This window comes from Lutra lutra, chromosome 1, assembly GCF_902655055.1.
Source record: "Lutra lutra chromosome 1, mLutLut1.2, whole genome shotgun sequence".
NCBI lineage: Eukaryota > Metazoa > Chordata > Mammalia > Carnivora > Mustelidae > Lutra > Lutra lutra.
In genome coordinates, this window is record NC_062278.1 from 31,284,282 (window position 1) to 31,312,093 (window position 27,812).

Below are 27,812 nucleotides of genomic sequence, written 5' to 3' on the forward strand. Positions count from 1 at the left end.
CCAGTATTCTAAACGAAAATCTATGGGGACATTGTTCTTTTCCAATCTTCTCACTGCTTAAACACAAAAATTAAACATATCCTCATTATAGAAAGTTCCGTTTTGACCTGAAGTGTAGTTTTGTTTTAAGGGGCTCTAAAACACATTATTGAGACCACCAAGGGGTCCAATAAAAAATGAATATTTGAAAAAGTCATTCAAGGCAAATTATAAAGCAGACATTACTTACAGAGTAACACAACTGATCTTTCTGACACCACCACCCTCCCTCCCACCTTGAAATCTGGAAAACTTTATGTGCTGTATATAATTTAACTTAATATTGGAAATATTCCAGGCTTTCTTTTTCTTAATCAGAAAACATGTAGGTATTATATATGAACCCTTTCATGTCAAGATCCACTTTTCTGCAAAAGGCATCCTGAGTGTGTCTTGGAAGGAAACCTATAATTTTATTCCTTGCAGACTTTCTTCTTTGGACAAGCTGTTACCCCATGACCTGAGGTAATCATCTCCCTCCTACAAGCACTTAATGTTTCCTGCATCTGGTGCTAATTAGCTACCTTATGCAGAGTCCCATTTAATTTTTATTAAGCATCACGTTTTTCATTGCTCCATATATTTTGATTAAATAGTAGCTTTAAAAAATGCATTCTGTTTTGTCTTGTACGTTCCAATAGAGTTTCCATAATGTGAAACATTTAAAATATCTTAAGCTAATGCTAATTCTTAAAGTGAAGAACAAGTATGGGCTACTTCTCAAGCTTGCCTGGTTTTAGTCACTGACTTGATTTTTCTGCAAGGATCTGTGTGTTCAACAATGTCTGTGCAGTGCCTCTAAAGGATAGGTATAAAATTCTTGAGTCGTATTTTTTTTCTCAGACCTAGGTGAAAATGTTGGATTGTTTTACTATCAGATGGTACTGTAGTGAAGTCTGAGGTTTATGGAATATTTTTATCTTAGGCTGAGATTCCCTTTAATGATTTGAAGACCAATGTAGTCCCTTCTTCTGGAACCTTTCTAGATTATATCTTGGTCCTGATCATGCTGTAACTAATATGCCCAGGACACAAGCCCCTTGAATCTGCAGATTCATGCTTGAATTTACTCTGTTTCAACAGTGTTTTCTTCTCTCTTATCTTTGACTATCTTTTTCTGTCTCCCATGAGTTATGTGGCTTTGCTTTGTCTCAATTCCGTATTTATTAACTTCTGTGTAATAATTTTGAGGTATCATTTTTATTTCATATTGTCTGATTTCTTAATGCTTAAATAATCTCCCTAACTTTTTCAATTGTGAATATCATTTTTTTGTTTTTGAAATATATTTTTAAAATACATTTTGTTTATTTAATTTTATTTTCTCTTTTCATCATTTCCTTGCTAATCTTAAATATAATAGTTTTCATCTCTAGTTACCTTTGAGCTCTTTTATTACATTTTGAGGGTTTTCATTTTTTTTTTTTTAAGTTTGATTCTTTTGAAAAAGAGAGGCCCTGTTGTATGTAATGTCATTTAGACTATGGACAACTATTTAGTTTAAAGTACTTCTGTGTTTCCTTAGGTAATTCTTTGAAGATCAAGATTCTCTTTCTTTCTTTGACTAATTGATTGTATTCTTTCCGTCAATAATTAAACAGTTAATGTGCAGTTTGTTTTATTTTATTTTACATATATCCTGTTTTTAGACCCTACCTGATTATTAGTCATTCAGTTAACTGCTACTGCTAAAGATTAGAGTTTGCATGTTTGAGGAGAGCAGATGGGAAGTACCAGGATCATTCAGCAGCCTCTATGGATGTTATCTTGAATAGTTTATCAAAAAGTTTTTATTTCTTTTCAATATGCTAGTGACCTGGATGGTAAACAGCAGATCTCTTTAAGTTAGAAGCTTTCTGTAGTCCTTATGAGATGCCCTCTTCATTTTTCTTCATAAGCCCTGCTTCATAATCAAGGTGGTTTTTAAATGTATTAGTTTTCTACTGCTGTGTAACAAATTACCACAAATTGAGCAACTTCATTAGCACCCTGTTTCTTAGGCCACAGTTCTGTAGGTAAAAAGTCCAAACAGACTCACCTAAGTCCTTTGCCTAGCACTTCACAGGACAAAGCAAGGTTTTGATCAGGCCGAGCTCTTTTCTGGAAAACTGTCCAGAAGAATCCACCTCAAAATTCATTCAGTTTTATTGATAGAATTAAGTTCTTTGAGGGTGCCTGGATGGCTCGGTTGGTTAAACATCTGCCTTCGGCTCAGGTCATGACCCCAGGGTCCTGGGACCGAGGCCACATCAGGCTCCCTGCTCAGCTGGGAGCCTGTTTTTCCTTTTCCCTCTGCCTGCAGCTCCTGCTGTTTGTGTGCCTTCTCTCTCTCTCTCTGTGTGTGTCAAATAAATAAATAAATAATCTTTAAAAAAAAAAAGACCTAACTGGTGTGGTCTTCTCTTAAAAAAAAAAAAAAATTGAGTTCTTTGTGGGCTATAAAATTAGAATCCCCATGTCCTTGTTTGTTGGCCACCAATAGTGGGTCCCAGTTCACTTGCCAGCCTTTGTACATGGCCATCACAACCTTCAACTTCAGCAGTGGTCTGTTGACTCATTCTGCTATCAGCTAGAGAAAATTTCCAGATGGAAATGTCTCATCTAATTAGGTTAGGCCCGTCTGATTATTCTTAGGGTCAACTGATTAGTAACCTTAATTACATTGGCAAAATTTCTTTTGTCATGAGATATCACATAATCATGGGAGTGTCTCCAGGAAGTGAAGGTTGTGGAGGCCACCCTGCAATTTTGCCACTCACATTCGGCTTGGCTTTTCCTTTCTTTCAGTACCTTCTGCTCAACTTCTGCATTTTAGCTGGTTTTCTATGAAGTCATATCTCATATTGTCCAAATCTCCTCCTTGACTCTAAATTTTTTCTTCTTCTCATCAAAGGACCATGGGATGGGCTCTCACTTGTTAGCAGATAGTGTTTGTGAAATTGGTATTGATAGAAGATTGTGGATAGAGGCTAGTTGGTATTTACCATGCCTCCTCATTTTCTCCAGACTTGACTATGTTTGACAGAAGTACTTCACCACTTGTGTTTTTGAGCTATATAGTTTATCTAAATTATTAATTTCTCTTGTAATAAATAAAGGAAAGTGGAACAATAAGCCTTTACTCCATTATCTTAACCTAAGTATCAAAAATCTTAAATACTCATTAATTTTAGAGTTTATTAAAATAAGAATAAACACTAAATATGTTAATTTAATAATTAAAATTAACTTAATAATTAAAATTAAAGTACTATAAATATCAAAATAATATAAATACTCTGGACTGAAACAGTATTAGGAGATTAGTGTTAAGAGATTTGATAGGCTACTGCCAGAAAGAAATAGCAAGAATATTTTAATCACACCTTCTAAGAAAGTGAAAATTTTCATTTACATGTTATACTAATTTGTAATTTGACAGATATCATGATACCTATATATATTTGTGTGTATTTCTAGGTACTATAAAATAGATATTATGATATACATTACACCTAAAAATTATATGCATGACAGTTGAATTATGACACTACTTATTTAAACATATTAAATGTCACTCACGGGAATAGCTCATAATTAGATTCATTAAAAATATATAAGCTACCAAGTTAAATTAAATTTTGAGTTAAAATATATCTGAATGCCTTTTAAAGTCTCTTATGGCAAGCGATGCTTTCCAGATTTATTAGGGATATTATTTTCATCTGTCCTGAAAAACTGTTAACTCTTTGTTAGTAAATACATTGTTGCATTTATCGTTCTGTTGCCTCTAGGTCTAGCATAACACTTACAAGTGGTAGGGGCAAGCCAAATGGTGGTGCAGTTAACTGATACACACATATGCATACATAGGTAATACTGGCCTAGAAAATGTTTATGCAAGCAGCTTTAAATAGTGCTATAAAAAGATGAAGCAACATTAGTGGTAGCAGGCCAATCACATAGTCTCCATTCTGCTAGGAGGAGATAAAATACAACAAAAAGAAGGCACTAATGACTTAGGATGGTGCCTTACTAAGCGTGTAATTAATGTTATTAAGAAACATTGCAGTTGCATATTAAAATTCCGTTAACTAAGCAGCCCTTCAGCATCAGTACATTTGTTTCTTGGTTGCAAGTTTTTTTTTTTTTTCTTTCTTTTTTTTTTTTTTTCTGATTGGCATCTTCATGCAATCTTTTTCTAAAAAAATGAGATAATGGGATGTGATCAGCCTTCGTGGTTTAGCTGGAGTGCTGACATGACAGTTCTGGCAAGTTGACAGGTTAAGTGAGTGAAAATGGATGTCTTGTCTCACCATTTACTTGAAGAATCCTCTCCACACCCCCATATTTACATCCCCTTCTATCCACAATGTGGAAAAGTCTAGTTTTCCCAGGTTAGGATCTAGATAGAATTTTCTTCATGACTCTTTCAACTATTCTCTTTCTGTTGGTGAAAAATGAGATCATTTAAAACTATAATCTAAACATTGCTTTATTTAATAATTCATTAGCTTTTAAGTTAATAGTTTGGGTTTGTTTGTTTTTTTTTTGTTTGTTTTGTTTTGTTTTTGAGAATGAAAAGTCCCTTAGAGAAAATAAGACTTTATTTTGTCCTCAGTATTTTAGTATTTAGTCAGTCAGGAAAGCAAGAATAGTAGTTTTACTGTACATAATGACAGAATGATAGATGAAATGTGCTTGACAATTCAGAATTTGTTTAAAATTTTGTCAGATTTTTCTAGGCATTCTCAATTTATAAATTTTATAGAATTTGGTATGTCTATGAAATTTGCATGTTGAATCTCAGAGTGATTTCCTACAGCTGCAGGGGTTCTCATATTTACCTATAATCAAAATGAAATCTATTTTAGTACATTGGAATATAATAAGTTTAAAATTATCTTAAACATACCCAACTTAGTTACTCTAGGAATTAACTATTACATTTATTGCAACATAGAACTATTTACTATCATCAGAGGCTAAAGCCAATAAAGATTATTTACATGGAAGAAATTCATGGTTCCACCAACATAATCCTTCAGTTTAACAGACTGATCTGGATTGCCAAAGGTAGTGACGCAGGCTAGTCAGGGTGATAGCTGTTGCAGTCTGAGAAACTCGCATCTCTGTCATAATGCATGCATTTTTTCCCTCTGTGAAGAACAAATTCCCACTTTCCCTTCCTTATCTACTTAATTTCAAAGGAACAATTCAACCTCTTTCTCTCTTTGTCTCTCTCCTCCTTTCTCCATGCTTTCCTCAATTGTTGGAGACAGACTGAGTCAAGTTATTGTCATAATGGTAGGACATCCTGTATTACACCCTCACCATATTCCTCATGTTGTGTCATACTTGATTGTCTTCATGTGAGTTTCCTCTGTAGCCAGTGAGTTCCAGGGACAGAGATCTTAGTACCCTCAGACCCTAGCACAAAATGAAACCAGTAAATGTTTGTGGTTGGTTAAACCAACCAACCAACCAACACCTGAATTCATTTCTAGCATAAATTTTGCTACTGTGGGGACGCCTGGGTGGCTCAGTTGGTTAAGCAGCTGCCTTCGGCTCAGGTCATGATCCCAGCGTCCTGGGATCGAGTCCCACATCGGGCTCCTTGCTTGGCGGCGAGCCTGCTTCTCCCTCTGCCTCTGCCTGCCACTCTGTCTGCCTGTGCTCACTCTCGCTTCTCTCTCTATGACAAATAAATAAATAAAATCTTTAAAAAAAAAAAATTTTGCTACTGTGATGTTTTCCAGTGATGTCTTTAAAAAACAATTAAGACCAAATACAAATAGTTATGTGCATATAGCTGTTTATTATAACACTGTTTTTATATGCTTGCCTATAAAACCCCAAATTCAAGATATTTTGAACCAAATTAATTTATTCTTTTCAAAGGCATTCTGTGCACTCTAGATAATCATAGAAATGTTTCATTTTGATATTTGCATTATTCCTTTTCAGGGAGGAGTATATTATGTGTGAATATAAATTTTAAAAAATGATTTTCACCAGGATTATCAAACATGCATTATCAAACTTGTGTGTGTGTGTGTCATATTTACTACTAAAGCTCAGTACTTTTGATACTCCTTGGAATTGCTTACTGTATATGACAATTTAGAAGGCTACTTTCATTATTTTATAGGCACACTGTAGAATTCATTTGACTAACTCCATGACTTAATTTAATCTTCAGATTTTGAATAATCATGCATTACTTTTAGAGTTCTAGCTATTATGTGAACCCTCAAAAAATAGTCTTCCCACAATCAATAAATTCCATGAAAGTAGTTCTAAAATAGCTGCATAATTGCAACATGTCTTTATTCATACAAGGCTGAAAGCAATTTGTATACTGGAGATGTTTCATAGGTAGAGTAGAAAGGAAAGTCTAAATGGATGAAGAATATAAGAATTGTGATTCTTTGTAGCCATTCTATTGTCCTTGAACATTTACTTTACTTTTCATATTTATGAAAGCAGTATGCCTTTTGGTACTTTTATTTTTTCATACTGACATTCAGGAAGCAAATACATAGATAAATTTATATGTATTTACACTTATAAAGAGACATTAGATTATTGAAGAAGCATATATATGGATAGATAATTACTACATTATTATTAGAAGAAAAGGTATAGATGTTGGAATTTTACCATGGAATTTTTAATATTAGCTAGAAGTAAGGTGCTGGCTGAGAAAGAAGGCATAGCACTCATCTAGAAGAGTTAATGCCATGAACTCAATAAGAAAGAGGTGAGCTGGAAAGGTAGGTAATTTAGTAATTTGATTACTTGTATTCCTTGAAAATAATGACAAATGAATTAAATGTGATTAAACAGACTTTATAAAAGTGATTATTTTAAATCCTATATCCCTAAATTATGTTTTCCTTTTATATGCACTGCTGCCTCTAAGACAAATTATGTGTTAATAAGCTTCAAATTAAATATTTTATGACATTATGCATTTCCAATATTATTAACAGAAATTCTTTTGAAGTCAAATGAAGTGTTAAATAGTAAAAATCGAATAGAATTAGGTAAGTTGAAGAAACAATAATTTATCAATGAGAAGTTAGTCTGTTCTGATGATAAACTAAGTAAACATTCATCTCTTATTCCCACTCTATACTGCATTTTAATGAAATGACTTCTTACTTTTTATTGTTGGTGGGAGTAAGCCTATCTTTTCAGGAAAGTCTAGAATTGGTTGTTATGTAATTCTTCTATTTTTCTATGTTGTTGTTGTCAACACCCACTCTGGGGTGGTGCCTACTCATTTGTAGTCTTTGTGTCAGAAGTTTCCAATATGGTACAGGGGCATTCTCTACAGAAGGACATTTCAGAATCAGTTGGGAGATTATTTTCAAACAACATATTTTCCTTGGCATCTCTCCACCCAAACTGCTACAATAGTGAGTCACTGTCTCTGGTAGGAATGTGTCATATCCTTCAGTATGATAAAATGGAAAAGACATTGAGTATTTGCTTTAGATCAAGAACTTTTTTTTTTTTTTTTAAATTTCCTATTTCAAGACATTCATTTAACATTCACTATTCGGGGCTTTTTCAGGCCAAATAAAGATTGCATTTCAATGCAGATGGTAGCCCCCCATTCCAGTAAGAAGTTACAACTGCACTGAGGAAGCAAGACAGCTAGTCAGGGGGAAGAATAGAGACAAAAAGGCAATGCAAGCAAAAGCAGGTACTTTAAAGTGGAAGAAACATGAGAAAGTAGAACATAGAGTGTGTTTAGGCTAATCATTGTCAACAAGTTGGATAAAAGAATAATAGATAAAGAGATGGGTGAACCTCGGGAACAAGCCAGTACCTGTGCAAGTGGTTAAAAGTAGACTGTTCTGCTGAAATACCAGAGCTGGTCTGGGGATGAGTGAGTGTCAGGATGGTAAAATCTCAGGCCAGTGTAGCCAAATGCTACACTGAGGGGAACAAGCACTCTAGATTTTTGAATAAAGAATGACTTGAAATAAATATATTTGAGAAAGGTTACAGGGGTAACCTTTCAGGGGTACAGAGAGAGCAAGACCATAGGTTTTATGCTACTTTAATAATCAAAGCAATTATTCAGGAATAACGTAATTTATGATTTTAACATCCTTATGCCATATTGGAAATCATAGCATATGATTCTTACCTTTCTGTCTGGTACTAGAGATGGCAAATTTTAATCAGATCATGGTTGGAAGTCAACTGAATTAATCTAAAAGCTCAATGTTTAAGAGGTCCAACTATGACATTCGATGGACCATAAGTCAAACCTATCCTCTGACCTAGTGCATTAATCTTTAAAAACCAGTGTGCTCTTTGTAAGCTTTGGCTTGATGATCATTATAATGGTAGTAGTTAATACATAAGTAGTTAATACATAATGATATCATAATGGTAGTAGTTAATACATAAGGTTCTTTGAGTATTAAATGAGATAATGCCTGTGATTGGTTTAACACCATTCACTGCCTGGCATTGAATGAACACACAGTTAATGTTAATTATTGTCCTCGTATTAAGCAATTTGTGACTCAGCATATCTTTAACCCAAGCATATGGTAAATGAGTGTGCTTTTCAAATACGCTTATAGACTATATTAGAATGTAAAAGCAAAAATATTAAATAGCAAAATAAATATTTTCTACTTGCTTAAGATATAAAGTTCCAAATGTTTATTACAGAACAAGAAGCTTCCTCACTCAGGCAACAATTACACCCAAAGATGTCCTGAGTGTGCCTGTAACCATCCTGTCACATATTAATATATGCAACTGCCGCATGACGATCTCCATGTTCATGTCTGCCATAGAAAGTCATATTTTCCTGTAAAAACAACTCGGAACATGATGTGATTAACCTTTAGGTCTCCCCATCCCCTCATCTCCAAGCCCACCTCACGCATGGCCTATGCTTCCTACTCATGTTCAGCCATCTGATTTCCATAACACCCACTCACTTCCACCAGCGGGCATTAGCATAACAGAGCTGTAGCGTGACTTTGATTGAAGCCAGCTTGGACTGAATACAGTATCAAAGCATAATTTAGCAGAAATCAAATCCAATTTACTGTGCATTGTATTTAAATTCTCAAAAATGCCGTTTCAAGTGAACAATACCAGACCTCTAATCTCAATTGACCTTTTCATATTTGGGTCTACTTTTCTGGAAATCACACAACACGCTCTTCTTATAAAGCTATTGTTTTTAACTTGTAAGTATCCATCGAATATTGAATTGTACCACTGTTTTCTTCATCTCATTTCCTGTGATAGCTGTAACAATAAGGTATAATCACTTAACTGATTAAGCAACTATGTTATTATATCACAACCACAAAACATTTGTCTACCACTTTGGGATTTTAGAGAGGGTATTTTATACTCTTCTCTCTTGGAAAATGTGTACAAGAATTGCCATTTCTATTCTTCTGGAGTTTATAACTCAACCTCTTTAATGCACATTGGGTTTAAATGTGTGTTTGGAATTGTCATCTTGAGGACCCAATCATGGTTTTTTTATGTTTAATGAGAGTCATCATAGAAAATCCATTTTACGTGGAGCACACTTTGTGCTACCTTGCCATATTGATAAACTGCCACCTCTCTACCTGCTCCCTCCCATCGGCGCCATCAGCCAAGCGCCGTCTTTCCCAACCATTTTCACTGCCACCTGGCAGAAAGAGTGAAAATGTGAAGTGTTAGCAGAAGAATTATTGATGCAGTTTTTCACTTTAAAACCTCAAAAATAAATTCCTTCAGCTGATAGCCCTTCACAGGAGGTTGCAATATAGACTTTGAGCAGAGAGAGACTACAGAAGTAAAAGTGATTGATGCGATTTGTTTTGGTGGTACAACTGTAAGTGACAGTAGGAAAGGATGTACATTTTCAGACATGGAAATACTCTTGAAAAAAATTTTTTTTTGCTAAGCTTTAAGATCTGTATTTTGTTTGTTTAATTTTAAAAATGATAAGGTGAGTCCAATTCCAGTGAGAGCGATGCGGCTAAAGTTCTGATGACAAGAAACTATTTGGTACTTTAGAAATAGGGTGTGTTTTTAATAACATGAAATAAAATACAATATAAATGAAAGTCACATGAAAGAATTCTTCATAGTGTGAATAATACAAATACTGATAGTATTTTGTTAGGGGTTCTTAAAAAAATCAATATTGGATAAAGACTCAAAAATTATGATTTCCTGGTCTTCTTAGGTCTTATCAGTACTAGTAAATGTTACATTATAATATTACAGAATTCCTTTGTCCTTTAAGAGTTCTGGTGAAATGTTTTCTTAAGGTGCTTCTATAACTAACAGTTCTCAACTGATTTTCTGCCCTAACTTGCTATGATTTTCCTACCTCGCATCTGTACTTTCTCTTTTAGAAAAAGCACACTTTCTAAAACATAAATCTTATTACATCTTTCTTACGTAAACATCTTTGAACAGATCTCCATAGTTTTGGGGCAAAATTTAAGCTCTTTTAGCATAAATTATCTGGCCTTAATTATATCACTTCTGCATCTCTGATTTTATTCTTTTTTTTTTTTTTTAAGATTTTACTTATTTGACACAGAGAGTGATCACAAGTAGGCAGAGAGGCAGAGAGAGGCAGGGAAGCAGGCTCCCTGATGAGCAGAGTCCCCGATGTGGGCTTCCATCCCAGGACTCTGAGATCATGACCTGAGCTGAAGGCAGAGGCTTAACCCACTGAGCCACCCAGGCGCCCTCTGATTTTATTCTTAAGACCATGTACACTCCACTAACACATCCAGCCCCTCAAGTCTGCCTGGCGTCTGCTTCTCTCTTTCCAAGTAACCTTACTCCTCTTCATCCAGTGAACTCTTATTTTTGCTTTAAAACACAGCCCAACCATAACCCTCTCTGGCCTCTTGCCTCTTCTTTCTTCATCATCTGGTCTATTTGCTGCTCTTCCAACCTTTCACACCCAGTACCCTCTGCTTTTTGTGTTATTATACAAACCATACTCTGCTCCATTTGTGTTTATTTACTTATTTACCTGGAAGTGACTGCAATTTTTTTTTTTAATTTCCATCCCCTGTACCAAAGAGAATGTCTCATAATCTGTAGTCAGTCAGTGCATTTTGAATGCATAAATGAATGAATCATATGTTTTCAGAAAAGTGGGGAGATAGTTGCGGTCATTTGCCAGTCCTTTTTTGGGGGCTATGTTTTTGCAGATGGTTAAAATTGTAGGATCCAGATGCCAAAAGTGTTTTATAAAATCACTTTTCAACTAAAAAGTTCTTAAAAGTTTAAAAAATTAAATACAAGGAGGTATGTGCTTATGATTAAAGTGTAGATGTTAATTTTACTGAAGTAGATGGGTAGACAGATACAGTGTAAGCATAATATGCTTAAGACTATAAAATATATTTTCATTGTTTTCATTTGATGTGTTTTTTTGGTGACTTCAATCAACTATTACATTTTAAAAATTAATTATATAAAGAAGGACTTTATAGCACAAATGGGGCTCTAAGATTTTACTAACCAGGTAATATGAGCCAATTTAAATTCTTTCTAGTCCAAAGCAGTACAAATGAACAAATAAGGGATTGTGTGACTTTTATCAGACTATTAAATGATTTTTTTTATAATGAGGAATAAGCTAATTTACTCTGGCTTAGTATCCATATTGGCACTAAATTTGTCTTTTATAGGATTAATAAGAAGCAGGAACTATATCTGATCTTTAAATTTTGCTTAATATGTATTATTTTCCTTGGATATTGGAGATAATAGAGACCAATCTTAAGCCTTTTTTGGTATAAATAATCTGGTGGTTTCATATCCTCCCTGAAAAATGGACATTGCAGTGTTTTAAGAGTTGTCCCCAAAGTAATTTTGTAACATTGATTTAATCTATCATTCCTATTAGAAAACAGGGAACAAAAATCAATGTATCTGCTGATTCAGTGAAATTGTGTAGAAATAACAAGAAGATTGTAAGAAGCAAGTAATCTCCTGAAAATGCGAGGCAACATAAACCACATTCTGTTCAAAGAGATCCATAAATCTGGCTTCTCCATCCCGTTAGACTGAGTCTACTGTTATCTATAGTTATAGAAGAAAATTTCACTTAGTAGATTTATCCCCGCTGTCCCTGGGGTATGTGTTGAATGGGTTGAGTTAGGAGGCAGAACACTACAAACTAAGTCACTGCAAATCTCCGTGAATTTAAAAAAAAAAAATGCTGCTGCTGTTTCTATACTAGCATTCTTATAAGCGTGAGCCCTTGGCTGTTTGAGGCTACCCTCCATTGACTTTGTTCTTGGACCTGCTCTTGTGTACTCCCAAAGGGCTGAAAGAATTCTGGGTAAAGACTTCAACCGAACGTCATTTATTGTTCTAATTCTTCAGAGTTCAAATTTTAGGATGGTTGCCATGGCCAGCAGCTTTTAAAAATTAGAGTTGACTTTAAGCTTTTTCTCGTCCTCCATTTTCTAGCAGGAGCGATGATTTAAAGTGTAAACAGATGATGAGAAAAGTCATGGAATAAAAGTGCTGTTTTCTTGTCAACAGGAGTGGGTTTCAGTGTGAAGAAGATGTCCTTGTGAAAACTAACAGTTATACTGTCTACTGTCTTTCACTTGGCTCCCACTTTAAACTTGAACTTTCTCAGTATTCTTACCCTACCCCCCCATCCCTTTAGTTTCTTTTCTATTGGAGTTCCTCATGCCTAGATTTCGTTATCTTTGCCTACATCATTTCCCTCATCTTCCCACCACAGTTCCTATTTTATTGACTGATATGCCTCCCTCACAATCCATACTATATTCATTAGAGGGCTAAGATTTCCAATGATTTTGCTTTGCATCTGTCCCTTCTTAGCTTAGAAAGACCTTGAACAAAATCCCCACTTTGGCTTCTCAGGACTTTCTTAGGCCACATCCAAATCTATGTTTTTCAGCCCATGATGTTTATGCAACCGAGACCCTTCATTTCTGCCAGATTACACACTGTTTGCTAGATGTGTTCTTGCTTCTTGCTCTTTGCTCAGTAAGCTCCTTGCTTGGAATGTGTTCATTTCTCCACTTACCTAAACGCTGCCCTTTCCTCAAAGTCTCCATAATGTGTATTTTCTGCTTAAAGCCTTTCACAGCTGCCGTAACACAAAGGGATCCTTTTCTCCTGAAGTCCCATCACATTTCTTACATGTACTATGATTGAAAGGCTCCTATGCTGTGCTCTGAAACATGTCTATCATTGAACTTAGCATAGTCTTAGATAATTGTATTACCTTGCTTTTGCTGTTGTCATCATCACATTTTGTGTTTCCCATTAGTTTGTGAGTTCCTTGAAGGCTGCAGGATAGATATATTTTTTTTATCTCTGTATCCTTGTGTCCAGTAGGGGAACATAGCAATGGTCTTACTAATGCTTATTTATCTAAATGAAATGAATTAAGTATAATCAACCACTTTCAAACATGTCATTATATCGTTAGTTATCTTTGTATGTAATTCCCAGTTCATAATTCTTTGATGTCTTCAACACTTTAACTCGTAAATTCCAGAATATAAGCACTTTGAGGATAGGGATCATATTCTAAGGTTTCTGGTTTGCCTGCATGTAGAACAATGTCTTATAAATATTACAGGAATGGTCAATGTCTGTGAGTAGACTAATTTCAGAGGAAGGAGATACTTGTGTAATGAAGGGATTCTTTTTCACCTTTATCTATTCAAATCGCAAAACCAAATTGGGAAACCATATTTTTCTTTAAAAGACATTAGAATATCATGAAAAATCTATTTTCCTTTGCAAATATAAGGGCTACAGGATTACTATGTACAACATTTAGGAAGTATCTACTAATAAGTTTTCTTTTCCTTACATTTGATAGAGAGTGCTTTTCTCCTCCCATTGTGTTTTGAAAAACGCCTTAAAAAATAGGAAAAAAAAAAACATTAAAAACTGTGGTTTCTGTCTGGCTCTGAGCATTCCATCTAGTACCAGATTTTCCCTTTGATATCTATTTCTTTGTCAGTGGTTGATATTTATACACTTTCTTTCCTTTTAAATTATAGCTCCTCCACAGTTTGTGGTTAGGCCAAGAGATCAGATTGTTGCTCAAGGTCGAACAGTGACATTTCCCTGTGAAACTAAAGGAAACCCACAGCCAGCTGTTTTTTGGCAAAAAGAAGGCAGCCAGGTGAGTGTGAACCTTGACTGCTTTTCTGAAATCTCTGAACTCTTCCTGTCTCTGGTGCTTCTCAAAGTTTGTCTCACCTTTCCTGTTATCGATGTCGAATATATTTTATTTCTAAAAAAGAGAACAATTAAGTCTAAAATAAGTGAGGGTCGGATATTCTAATAGAATGTTCTTTATTTTCCAGTGTTAATATCCAAAATTCTGTATTCTACATAGAATAGATACAACTCAGTGTAACTAAATCATCTTAAAAAGCCTGATTAAAACCTCTGTAGCTATTAAAATCTCTGAACAGAAAAATAATTTTACTTTCTTGCAGCAGGCTACATTGGGATTATAAAATGAGTTTCTACGTATAAAGTGTTTAGAATATCCTATGCACATGTAAACCAGTCAAACAATATTTCCATTATCAATCCACCTAGAAACCAATTGCAATCCCCGTTCATAGAGAGATAGTATAAATGCCTTTGTTTTACCATTAACTTAAGGATACTTCCATTTAAGAGTGGGAGAAGTATTTAGTTCCATCATCCAGTCTGGATTCGTTCACAGTGAGGTGAGATAGGAAATAACACATCATATACCAGAAGGCATCAGCACTTGCCTGGTCTTTGCTCTGCCCTAATTTGTCCACTTATGACCCTCTGTGGGTAGCATGGCCTTTCAGACTCTGTTCAAAGTCAATTGGGTACGCTTTTTTTTTTTCACGTAGGCAGTGTCCACCTTGGACAAGCACTTAGCCTCTAGGTTCTCAGGCAATGAATGGAATTTCCAGCTTAAACAAAAATCTGTTCTTTGCCTGAGAACTTATCAGTGCATTCCTGAAGGACCTAGAGATATTTTTGTGGTAGTCTTCCTAGAATCAACTTTCAGGAGACATACAGTTCACAGGAAGAGACCTCAGAACCCTCTGTTGTTAGTCCAAATTCTGGAAGAATTTCCTGGGGAGTAATGAAAACCATTATTAAGAGTCCCAGGAAATCTAAAAACTTTGCCAGAGTTGGGAAAATTTTTAAACTATATTAAAAGAACCTGTTGATCAGAATTTATGTATGATTATCTGGGTAGAAAGGCATCAGAAGGGCACCTGGGTGGCTCAGTTGGTTAAGTGCCTGCCTTGGCTCAGGGCACGATCCCAAGATTCTGAGATCAAGCCCCACATCGGGCTCCCTGTTCAGCTGGGAGTCTGCTTCTCCTTCTCTCTCTGCTGTTCCCCCTGCTTGTGCTCTCTCTCTCTCTCTCTCTCAAATAAACAGATCTTTAAAAAAAAGAAAAAAGAAAGAAAGAAAGGCATCAGGAAGTTCCCCTTTGTCCTCATCTTCATACTATTATTCAGGCCCAGGCTGCCAGGACCTGAGGTCTCCCGCTGCCCAGACAGTAATGCCCAGCACCAAGGAGAGGTTCAACACCACTCTGGTCACCTCTGCCCCAAGACCCACACAGCACCCGAGAAGGCTGGGATGGGTGAATGCTGGAGAGTTCTGGTAGCTCAAAGGGACTTTTTCTCTTGCCTCGCAGCTCTTTCCCTCCACCCACCCTGGCTGCTTTGGGGTCCTTCAAAGTCACTCCTGCAAGCCACTAATAGGAAATGTAATGATTTGAATATATTACTTTTTATCAATTTTATAAATATAATATGAGAAGCAGTTGGATTGTTGCAAATTTACACTTTAAATCCATGTATTAAAAATAATAATAAATAAATAAATAAATAAATCCATGTATTGAGTGAAATCCCATCATCCCATCTCACTATTATATAAATACAGCTGTATCGTGTGTAAATCAGATGCCCTAAAATAGCTCTGGGTTGACATAAGATATTGGATAACATGTGTATTGGACCTGTGGCCCAATAAACATGGTATTTAGATATGCTACATTCTGCTTTAATGGTTTTTGAAGATAATCAAATGGCATTAAAGAATTTCTTTCTCTCGTGAGGCCCGGGCTCGGGCAGCAGGGGCCCCCTGGGTGTCAGGGAACAGCCCTCACTCCCTCCCCAGGCCCCCTCCCAGGCACCGCGCCCTGAAACGGGAAGGGTCTGAGGCCAAGGGCAGGTGGGGAAGACGCTGTTCCTACCTCCTAGCCACAGGCAGAGCCATCACCTGCAGGAGAAAATCCCAACCCTTGTGGCCCCTGCCGCCTCGGACCCCCGCTTGGTCCGGGAGAGCCACTCTAGTCCAGTGCCTTCGGTGTACAGCTGGGGAGCCAGGCCCCCACGTCCTCGTGGGAGGGAGAGGTTCAGCCGGGGCTTCCCGCAATGGGCGTCGTCCCCGGGCACCCCTCAAAAAAAAAAAAAAAAAAAAAAAAAAAAAAAGAATTTCTTTCTCTGTTTTTTTTTGTTTTGTTTTGTTTTGATAAAGTGGCAGGTAATTCCAGAGATATCAGTCTCTGGAAAAAATTCTAGTTAGGTAATTTGATTTGATTATAATCTTAGGTCTAGTTTTCTTTCCTTCATGTATCTCACTTGCATCGGAGAGAGTGGGGGGCAGAGAGAGAGAGGGAGACAGAGAGAGACTGTGAATAAGAACAAAAGAGAATCGCCTGAGGAAATTGTAAAGTTTCAAATTATGAATTAGAATATTAGGAAAAATAAATCGGTCTTACTGTCTCCAGTATCCAATTTTTACAGTGATCTATGACTCTCCATCAGTAGAGAGAGTTAAGAGCCTGGACTTAATGGTCCATATTCCTCAATATGTGCTGATAATACCAATTAGCACTAATTGGACACCTAGGCACTTGAAGGCAAGAAGAGCTCTGTAGAATTCCTGGGTTTTGCTTGTAATCCATTTTCTTGTGCCTGTGTCACACAAGCCGCAAATAAAGATGATGGGTTAACCTCAATCATATGCCATTTTCCATGTCATCGAATCATTTAGAAGGTGGACTGATTTACATCGTAGAGGAAGAGATCCCAGAGAGAATTAAGTCCATCTGATGTATTAGTGCTATGTAAATTAGTATTCTAATGGCTAATTGTAGGAAAGTGCATACTTTGAGTTATTGTATCATTTTCAAGTGGCTTTAAAATTTAGACCCTTCTCTTTTAGATGGTTTATTTCAGTAATATATTTGAATTCCACACGAGAATTAGCTTGTTCTCATATTGTTTCCTATGCCTGAAAATGTCTAGCCTTATATAGTAATACAAGTTTTATAGGAGGGCAATAGCGTTTTGAAATTATATTCCTGACATGCTTGCAAACATCACTTCTTTTAGAAAGGGTTTAATAACACGGTAATGTTTATGCAAAGTGGGCTTATAGTGTCACACTCAAATCTAATAAAGTGGACATCCATCATGTTGCAATAAAGAGAAGAGCTTCTAATTAAAGTAGGACATCATTCGCAGGATTAAAGTCATTTAGCGTAATTGAAAAGTGTTAATACCCTATTTTATCCTCTTCCATTGGTATTACTTCAAGGGTAAAAACATTTTAAGGTGAAAATGTGTCTTATGCCTTTAATTGAATGTTATTACCTCCTGATTGTAACGTATTGAAACTGTTTAATTACAAACCTGAAAAATTAATTACTATGTTGAGGAACAGATCCCAGAGGGTTATAATGTTCTTTTTTGTAAGCAAATACAACATAAAAATTGATATGTTCTTATTTATAATCCGACTTGGAAACATACCTCAATATGATTATGTTATACCCAGATGTTTTTCTTAATTGAACAACAGTAAAGAAACATAGGTCACCCAAGTTAACATTACTGCTCTCATATAGGAACTTTCAAAATTTTACGTTTGGGCTACTTGTATTTAATGTGAGATGTATTGTAAAGTAATTTTTCATAGAAAAGAAAGTCATATTGTGAAATTCTTTAAGGGCACATGCACACTTCAGAAACATTTGACATCTTCTCTTTATTTTCAATGATTTGCTTCATCTTGCATAGATGGTAATATTTCTACCTAGCTCCTTTCAAAGCTATTACAATCTGCAGAAATTTTGTAGCAGGAGTAGATTTGACTGTCTCTTTCTGTCAGTCCCAGTCACACACTTTTGAACATCTTCATTAAGAAATTCAGATAATTACATCAAATATTCAGAATGATTAGTGGAAAGTCTATTTTGCATTTCTTAGTAATGTGCAGTTTATAAAACATGAGCATAGTTAATGTTACATTCCCTGTTATCACAATGTCTGATGAGCCACATGAGCATTGTCATGCCCATTTTACAGATGAGGAAATCATGTTTCAAAGATATTAAGTAACTGATAGTAAGTCAGGGAGAAAGTAAAGGCTTAAGGTAAAGATCTAGGGTTTTTATTTTCTTATTTTTCTTTTTTCTTTTTTTTTAAGAGTTTATTTATTTGAGAGAGAGAGTATGTGTGTGCACACACGAGAGGGGGAGGTTCAAAGGGAGAGAGATTAGCAGACTCCCTGATAAGCAGGAAGCCCTACTCAGGGCTTGATCCAAAGACCCCAAGATCATGACCTGAGCAGAAGGCAGAAATTTAACTGATGGAGCCACCCCAGTGCCCCAAGATCCATGGTTTTTAGATGATTATTCCTTCAGACTTCAGAAGACAGGCTGACTTCTGAAGGCATATTATTTTTCCATGATTTGGAGAAAGTTTCCCAGTGAAACTCACTATGTGGCATTTAATCATTTCAATACCATATTTTTAGAAATAGGTATTTTCTTTTTCCTACTGTATCACAGTAATTATAATAGCTATTGTTAATGTATTTTTCCTTCTGTGTGGGAAAGATATTGATGAGATTGTGTTTCTTTCACAGAACTTGCTTTTTCCAAATCAACCGCAGCAACCCAACAGTAGATGCTCTGTTTCGCCAACTGGAGACCTCACAATTACCAACATTCAGCGCTCAGATGCGGGTTACTATATCTGCCAGGCCCTAACTGTGGCGGGAAGCATTTTAGCAAAAGCTCAACTGGAAGTTACTGATGGTGCAGTATTATTATTAGATTTGTCTTTGGAAAATAGTAATTTTTATTTCAAGATCCATATTAACCAAGTGAAGTTTTCTGAGTTGCTAAATGTGTAAATGAATGCTTATCTTCTAAGTTTGAATCTAGGTAAAAATAACATTTTTAATAGTTTCTAATTCTACAGGTACTGTTCCAAAGAAATATATCAAAGATTGTCTATTTTATTTTAAAAAAATACAGAAATTCTTTATTTTAAAGAAATGACCTCACATTCCCAGTGTATAGATATGTCATCTGTATATTTTTTAGTTTTATGCTGACATGATTGCTTCTAATGGATAATAATAATTTTATTTCATTAAAGAAGGAAGAGATATCATCTTTAATATTAGTGGAAACAGAGATGAGTTCTTAGTTAGCTAATCACATTATGACATCCTATGACTTTTTAATTATTCATTCACTAAATTAAATTAAATAGCTTCCAAACTACTGATGGATGCTAAAATTGTTGGGGGATTTTTATTTGCACATTATGTACTATAAATCATAGCTGAGACACCTACATTTATAGTGATTGTTGAAAAGGATGTACGGATCTCCATAATCTGTTTTTATTTCCCCAAGAGCTTATTTGTCACCCTTGGTCAGTAGGAAACGTGAGATATTTTGTGAATTTCTGAGCACAATTTTATCTGTGTTGTTTGATGTCTTAAACTAAAAATTCTCTCTTGTTCTCTTATGTTTGTGAGGTTTGTTTTGTTTTCCCTTGATGCTGGTTTCTGAGATCTAAGACCTCTGTTTTGTGACCTCTCTGATTCTTTTCCTTCTCTGCTCAAGAAATATGGTACACTTTTATGCAGTTCAAATTTACATGTGGATTAAATGGTTATTTAAAATTAATACAAAGGAAATATTTTTTAACGTCTGTCCGTGGTGTTGCCTAATTCAGCACCATGTCAAGAATAGGAATAAATGGAACAGACAAACCTTGGCTGTAGGAACATTGAGTCGTTAATGGCCGTACCTGCTGATGTTGCAGAAATTTTACTACCACAGAACTGAAAGAAGTCAGGTTCAAGGGTAACAGTGCTAAGAAATTCCTTCTTTAGATGGGCAAGATCTTTGATCCTTCCTATATATGTAGTTTTGAAAAGAAATAGAAGATAATTATTCATCTTTCTTAAGTCCTTATGCTTTCTACCATTAGCAAAAATGTCCAGAGATATATATACTGGGAAAAGAAGATATTCTGGCCAGAGCCTAAGTTGTTTTCTGTCTATGAGAATAAAACAGTCTATGTTTAATAATGAAAACCTCTACTGTAACCTAGTTGCTTTTATTATTTTACGAAAGACAGACTCTAAAATATTTCTAAATAAGTAAATTGTTATGGGAAAAGGCAAACCATATTTGTAGGAAATTAAATTGGTGAATTAGAAGAGCCAGAATATATGACAGATTCTCAGGGTCATTTCTGATGCAATGAAAAGGAAAACTTTTGTTTTGAGAACTTGTGTTGGTTGATGATATAATCTCATAAAACAGTAGTTATTCCAGCTTTGTTTCTAAGGTCAAAATTAAAAGAGTAAAAACAAGTTTAAACCTGATAAGTGAGATGACTGAATGGTTTGCCACAACGGGCTTGAATATTAATTCCTACATTGATTTTTACTTAAGTAAGCAATCACAAAGTCAAGATCCTTTTGCAAAAACATTGAATGAAGGTTATAGTTATTGATTTTGACAGGAAAGAACTCTAACTTCAAGACCTAACCCCCCCACACACACACATTATTTATTACAAATAACTCTTTCTAAATACTAACTTGCTACATTGACGTATGACTTTAGCTTCTATTCATAGTTTTGTTGAGTTTTCAGATTGGTTAAAATTTAATGGTATGTGAACTATCATTTTCATTTGCAACATTTTTTGGAGGGTGTGACCCAGGGCAATTTAGAGCCAATTGAAATTCCAATGTAGAATAAAAAATGTATGTCATATTCAGAGAAAGAAGCAAAACACTTAGAGCAGTGTTTCTGTTGCTACATTTTTGCACTTAGACTCCTTTCTTGGAGGTATTTTTAACTCAAGTGTTCATATAAGATGAGATTGCTAATGGTGATGAAATGTTCTGTTGAGTGATAATTTTACTGATTATAGATTGAATGAAGATGCTTCAATATACTTGAATTTCAAAATATCCTTTCAGAAGACCTTTTCATTAATTCGTTGGCACTGCTCATTTCTTCTTTCCTTCTGTTCTTTTTCTTTCAGAAAATTAGGAAATTGTAATGAGAATTCTGAGTGCAGCCAATAGCATCTAAAAGGACTAGAGAGAAGAAATGTATTTATATATTATATTGACAACAAATGTCACACCATGATCTTATATAAATGGTTTATTGAGGATTTATAATGCATAGTTAGAGAAAACCAGGGAATTGTTCACAGACCACTGGAAACCCTAAATGTTCATTTAACCTTTGACCTCAGTGTCATGGAAACCTGCGGTCATCTTTCACCCATAACATCTTTGAAACTGAAAATTCCTTCTGGCGAGGAGATTTTCAATTACTTTATTGATCAAATTCATTAAAAAGACATTGAGCTACTCATTTGAGCAATAAAAAAGAAAGAAAGTAATTAGATGTCCTTGGCTATATCTAATGATTTCAGGGATATAAAAATAAAAACAGGTTATGAGAAGTTACCTAAATTCTGTAAAGATATTTAATTTGAAAAAAAGCAGTAAGAATATTTAAAATTGAATAAATAGATTCTACTCTAGTAATGTAGACCCATTTTTCTCATTGAATTTAGAATTATTCATGTTTTGTGATTGGCCCCTTCATTTTTGACCCATAAAGAAAATGAATTCCACAAATATTCAGTTTGGATATCGATTGTGTAGTATGGGCCAGAATTAATATAACATTGTATTTTCACATTATCTGAAGATTATTTTATTTACTTCTAAAATGAAGAATTTGATCAAGAAAATCATGAAAGATATAGTTCTAATTTTTGTAAATAATACACAAACAAAATTTCATTTTTTTAGTTTTTTATAAGGTTTTTATATGTGTGCATAGACACACATACATATACACATTTTAATACATATTTTGATGTAGTAGGTTTAGGTTGATTAGAAGAAGTCCACTGCATCTTGACATGCGCATGCAATAGATCTATTTCATAACTTCTATTTTAAATTAAAATTTGTTGGCTTTCTCATGGTAGGCGGTAAAGGGGCTGTTTAATTTAATGTTTTTCCCCCAAAACCACAAATCCTAATAATAAAGATGCTGCATATAGATTGGGAGATAGATAATCTGGTGGACAAAGGAGATTAGAGTATTAATGAGCAAAATGACATTTTGATAATGTACATTGTAACACACACACACACACAAATACTTTATAGATACTTTATAGATACTTTCTCCTCACTGTTGCTTAATAATCATTAAAATCCACAACTGTTTTTCCTTTCTGTGAAAGTTTTATGTTTATATGTGGTATACATATTTTGGTAATTATATAATAAACATAATATAAATATGCATAAATATTTTGAGTAATTAACCAAAATCCATGCAAGTTTTAGAACTTGCTCTTAACAAAGCCTTCCTTGGACCTGGACGTGTGTCAGTTTTGTTATGAAGTGTTCTTCTAATGAATTCTGGATGAAAGTTTGCATCCAATTGACTCCATATTTCCATCACCCATTTAAATAATACTAACATGCTGCTATACTTCCTAAATCATTATGACATACTTCCAAAGACACTGAAGATACTGTCATGAAACAAATTTATTAAAAAAAACACTGAACTAGAAGTTTATGAATTGTGGAAATTTTACCCACATGAACACAGAAATTGATATATATATAAACACTGATTTTACATGAAAACCCTAATTTGTCATACCATAAATAGAGTATAACTAGATTACTGCTTAATTCTAAGGACTAGTTAAATCCTATCACCCAGATCATAATACTGTTATCTAAGGCCCAGTGTCATAATCTTAGAAATAAAATATTTATATCTAGTAATTTAATATCAAACAACATATCATAGTCTATATACATGTATATGTATAAATAGAGAGAGCAAGGTGCTTTGAAGGGTGAAATTGTGTATTATATGTATATTTATAATGAAAACAAAGATGAAAATTGTTTCTACCCATATGACACTCTATAGGCTTTCTTAAATATGCATGTAAGAGATAAAATGTACATTTTGTGAATAACTGCTATGAACTCTCCATATTTTTATTTTAATATGATAAATACTTTCAACAATACTATAATGTCAGAATTTATTTTATTGTCATCTACCATAGGTAATTCAGAGTAAATTATAAACAATAGTATGTCCTCAGTAAATATGCTGTATATATATTATAGTATGTATAGATGATAGAAACATAATGGGCATAGAATATGCAGGATAAGTTATAGATAATATATATGTAATATGCATCTAATACAATAATATAACTTCTGAGAAGTTAAAATATACTGAAAATATCCTTATCCTTTAGTTTTGACAGATAGACCTCCACCCATAATTCTACAAGGCCCGGCCAACCAAACACTAGCAGTAGATGGTACAGCATTACTGAAATGTAAAGCTACTGGGGATCCTCTTCCTGTAATTAGCTGGTTGAAGGAGGGATTTACTTTTCTGGGTAGAGATCCAAGAGCAACTATACAAGAACAAGGGACACTGCAGATTAAGAATTTACGGGTAAGTGATGCTTGACTTGTGTTTAGGTCTTCATTTCAACGTAAGTATTGCCCTCGGGAGAAGTGGCTTTGTAAATTTAAAATCTTCCATACTAGCACAGTTGCTGTACCTTTTATTATAGGCGCTGTTATTTCTTATTTCCCTATTTCTTATTTCAAATTCACCATTTGATGAATTGATATTAGAAGGAAAGTCCTTATGTTAATGAAAAGATCATAACAGACTTAGAAACTTTTGATTCTTTCATTCCAACTTGTAAGTATCCAGTTGATAAAGCTGAAAATCTTAAACACATGAAGTTAATGATAGTAATGGGATATTTAAAGTAATTTGAAAGTGTCAGATCCTTTTGATTTACTGTCATGAACAAAGGAAGTTTGTAAGGAAATGTGGACAACTTGGCTTGGCCAAGCTATTATGTGAAAAACTGAAGAGATAAGATTGAGTACATAAAAGGTAGATTTGACTAGTGGGTGGAAAATCTTACATTTTAGTTTAAGTTGCTGTGGAGTTTAGATTTAAGCCTGTGGGCAAGGACAAGTCATTGCTGTTCTTTTATTGGAAGATGGTGACTATTCCTGCCAATTTAACAAATTAAACTTACTCCAGAAGCAACTCAAATGCCTCTTTCTGAATATTGTATTAGCTATCTACTGTTTAACTATATCAGCAAATACTTAGAGGCTTAAAGCAACATACATTTATTTGTTTCTGTGGGGTTAGGAGCCTGGGTGTGACTTAGTTGGGTCTTCCACTTCTGGGTCTCACAAAGGGATAATCAGGTATCCGGGTTGTGGTCTCATCTGAAGATTGGGGATAAATTTGCTTCTCAGCAACATGATTGCTGGCAGCAATCAGTTCCAAATGGCTATCATACGGATTACCTCAGCATCTCGTTTGCTGTGGACTGGAGGTTGCCTTTTGTTCCTTGCCAAATTGATATTCCCATTTTGACTACTTGCTTCCTTAAAGTCAATGAGGAAGGGAGTCTCCTGGCAAGACAAGTATTATGACCTTATGTTACATAATCGCAAATGTGACATCCTGTCACCCTTGCCATCTTCTGTTGTCCAGAAGCAAGTCAACAGGTCCCACACACATTTGAGGGGAGGGATTGATTACACGAGGTGCGAGTGCCAGATAGGGACCGCCTGCCCTTTATGAGTATGTTCATTTTCATTCAACAAAATGTATAGAGCCCCCCCTCCATGTGGGAATCACTATGCTAACACTGCAGAGTTTGCTAGAATAGTCAAAAGATTGGGAATGAGAGCCAGAATTAAGGTGACTAATATATGCATGAAGAAAAATTAATCAAAAATTATTTGGTGGAAGAGCAATTAGTAGAATCTGGTATCTAGGTAGAAATAGGAGCCAAGATTTAAAAAAAACAACAACAACAACACAAAACAAACAAACAACAACAACAAAACAAAAAACCAGAAAAATAATGCTGAATTTTACTATCTGGAAGCTAGGGAAGAAGTTAAAATATTTTTCACTACATGTATTTTCAATTGATAACAACATGGATTATTTCTTCTCTTAAAATACAAATATATTTATAGTTAATTATGTGTTTACTTGGTATTTATCAGTGTATCACCCAGATATTTACAAAAAAGGAAGGACTCTTTATAGTATGTCCATGCACACTCAAAGCACGCAAACCTTTGTTAATTTGTATACTTGTTAATAAAATTAATATTTAATGTTTTCATTTTAATTTTGAGACCTAGGCATTAATTATTGCTTGAATTAGGAAAACATGCTGTCAAATTCAGTTAAAAGACAAATAAATTAGTACAGATTTTAGCTGTTTCTTTATTGATTCTGAATTAATTGCTAACCTTCTTTGAACAAATGGGAGTTATTAAAAAATTAATGCCACCTCTCCTTGAGTAAACACTTTCACCCCTCTCTTTGGGCTAAAGGCAGACTTGGGCCATGGAGGTTAATGCATTTTCACTGTACCACTGAATTAAAGGGTGTGCTTGAATAGTCAAGATCCCCAGTAGTGTTTGAAAGAAGCAATTAAAGGTGGGTGCTTGATGATGTCAAACAAACTTTGAGCCCTGTGTAGGCTTCTGAGTCGTGTCTCTGAGATGCAAGTTCCCGGGGGCTTGTCTGCAGCCAACCACGCAAGGTGAAAAGCAGGTGATGGAGTGTGCCAACGCATTAATCTCTTTTTAGAGCACTTGGTTAAGGATAAAAGGAGAAGGAAAGAAGAGAGATGAAGCACTCATGACCCGAAAATAAATTATTTAAAGTTAAAGGAATAAGAATGAACGTAGTGATGATGATGGTGATTGAAGAGTGAGTTTTAGCAACGATAATTCAGCTTTTGATAGGGCTTTTGATAAACTCCAGTACGAAAATGTTGTTCTTTTTCTGACTGTCTTTAAAGGGAGATAAAAATGTGTTTTTATACTACTTGACTCGTATAGTCAAAAGAGGGTTTCTATAGGTCATATTCCTTTGTGTCTCACTATTTCTTTCCTTTTTTTTTGGGGGGGGGACTTAATGGGGGGGAGGGGATGGAAATAATGGGATGAACACTGTGTTCTCCTAGTCCAGCTAATTGGTAACTGAATCTGTATCTTTTGAGGAGTAGAATATTCCAATACTCATTAAAACCTACCTACCACCGCTAATGTCAGACTGTGTCTCTCCACAATGACAAGGAGATGCAGTTAAGAAGCATTACCTACATACCCTTCTTTCAGCATTTGCACATAATAACAAGTGCTACATTTTAGTTCAGCAGCTATAATAAAATGCAAATTCTTTACTCTTTCACAGACTGCATTCAAATGAACATCGCATTAAAATCCAACCTTGGCTCATTATATTTAGTTTGTGAGTGATGCTTCTTAAACGGAGAGATTGCTAACGACTATAATGCACACACAGCCACGTGTGAAAGAAAGGCTCTTTTTACAATGGCTATCCCCCGTCATCCCACTGTATAATAGAAGACAGTTGTATGAAGATAATATGGCAAGGAACGATGCTCCAGAGTAGTTTGAAACTCAAGTTAAAATACATAATGACATTTAAAATCAATTAAAATGGTGGCCCAGCAGTAACATCCATGCACTAACGATGTACCTGAGAATCCATTGCGGAAGGTTGAGTCATCAATATACTTACTCTATGGACCCGGAAGAGACTATATTCCGTGAACCCTCATATTTCATCAACAATTAGACTCAGTTCATCACAGAATTTTAACTTTGTGTCATGTGACTTGCCTTATTCAGACTGGTCACCAGTTTCTCTGCCCAGTCTCATCTCTAAACCAGTGTGAATCAATCTGTTTATACCCAAGGCCCACAGAACTCAACCACAAAGAAGATTTTTGACATACACTTTTTCACTGATTGGCGCCTTCTGCCAAAGCATAGTCACAGAAATGTATACCTTGTACATTTGTAAAAGAGAACTCTTGATTATATTATCAACTACTTTAAAAAAAATCCTTTCCTGTTCTTCAACGAATAATAAAAGCATTTTAAGTGATCAATGGAATGGCAGTTCTTAAATATGCCTTAAAGAGTGGGGCATGAGATTATTTGTGTGGTCCCTTTCGGCTCTAAACTGCACAGATTCCTTAGACATGGTTTGTGTGTTTATGATATAATTTTATCTCATTCTCTGTCACACTACTAAAATCTAAATATAAGTGAATACCAATCTATTTGAAGGGAGAGACCTGTTTGGTTTTTTTTCCTTCACTTTTCTCCATGTCTTTAAAAAAATAGTCAGCCACCTGGTATCACGATCCTTATTGACTCTGAGTGCATTTTGTCCATTGAAATATAATGTATTAAGGTGGAAAAGACAGTTTTGCATTACTGATCTCTGAATATTTATAGGGTTCTGAAAAATTCTGTCCTGAGTTGTC

At 35.0% G+C, this 27,812-nt stretch overlaps 1 protein-coding gene across 1 annotated transcript in view; it reads left to right on the forward strand.

Moving 5' to 3' along the window:
- Positions 1 to 27,812, forward strand: part of ROBO2 (roundabout guidance receptor 2) — a 1,319,482-nt gene that overhangs the window by 1,187,507 nt on the left and 104,163 nt on the right. The window contains 3 exon segments of the mRNA XM_047722052.1: positions 14,091 to 14,215; positions 18,982 to 19,153; positions 23,700 to 23,905. Of these exon segments, the coding sequence (XP_047578008.1) occupies positions 14,091 to 14,215; positions 18,982 to 19,153; positions 23,700 to 23,905 (503 nt within the window).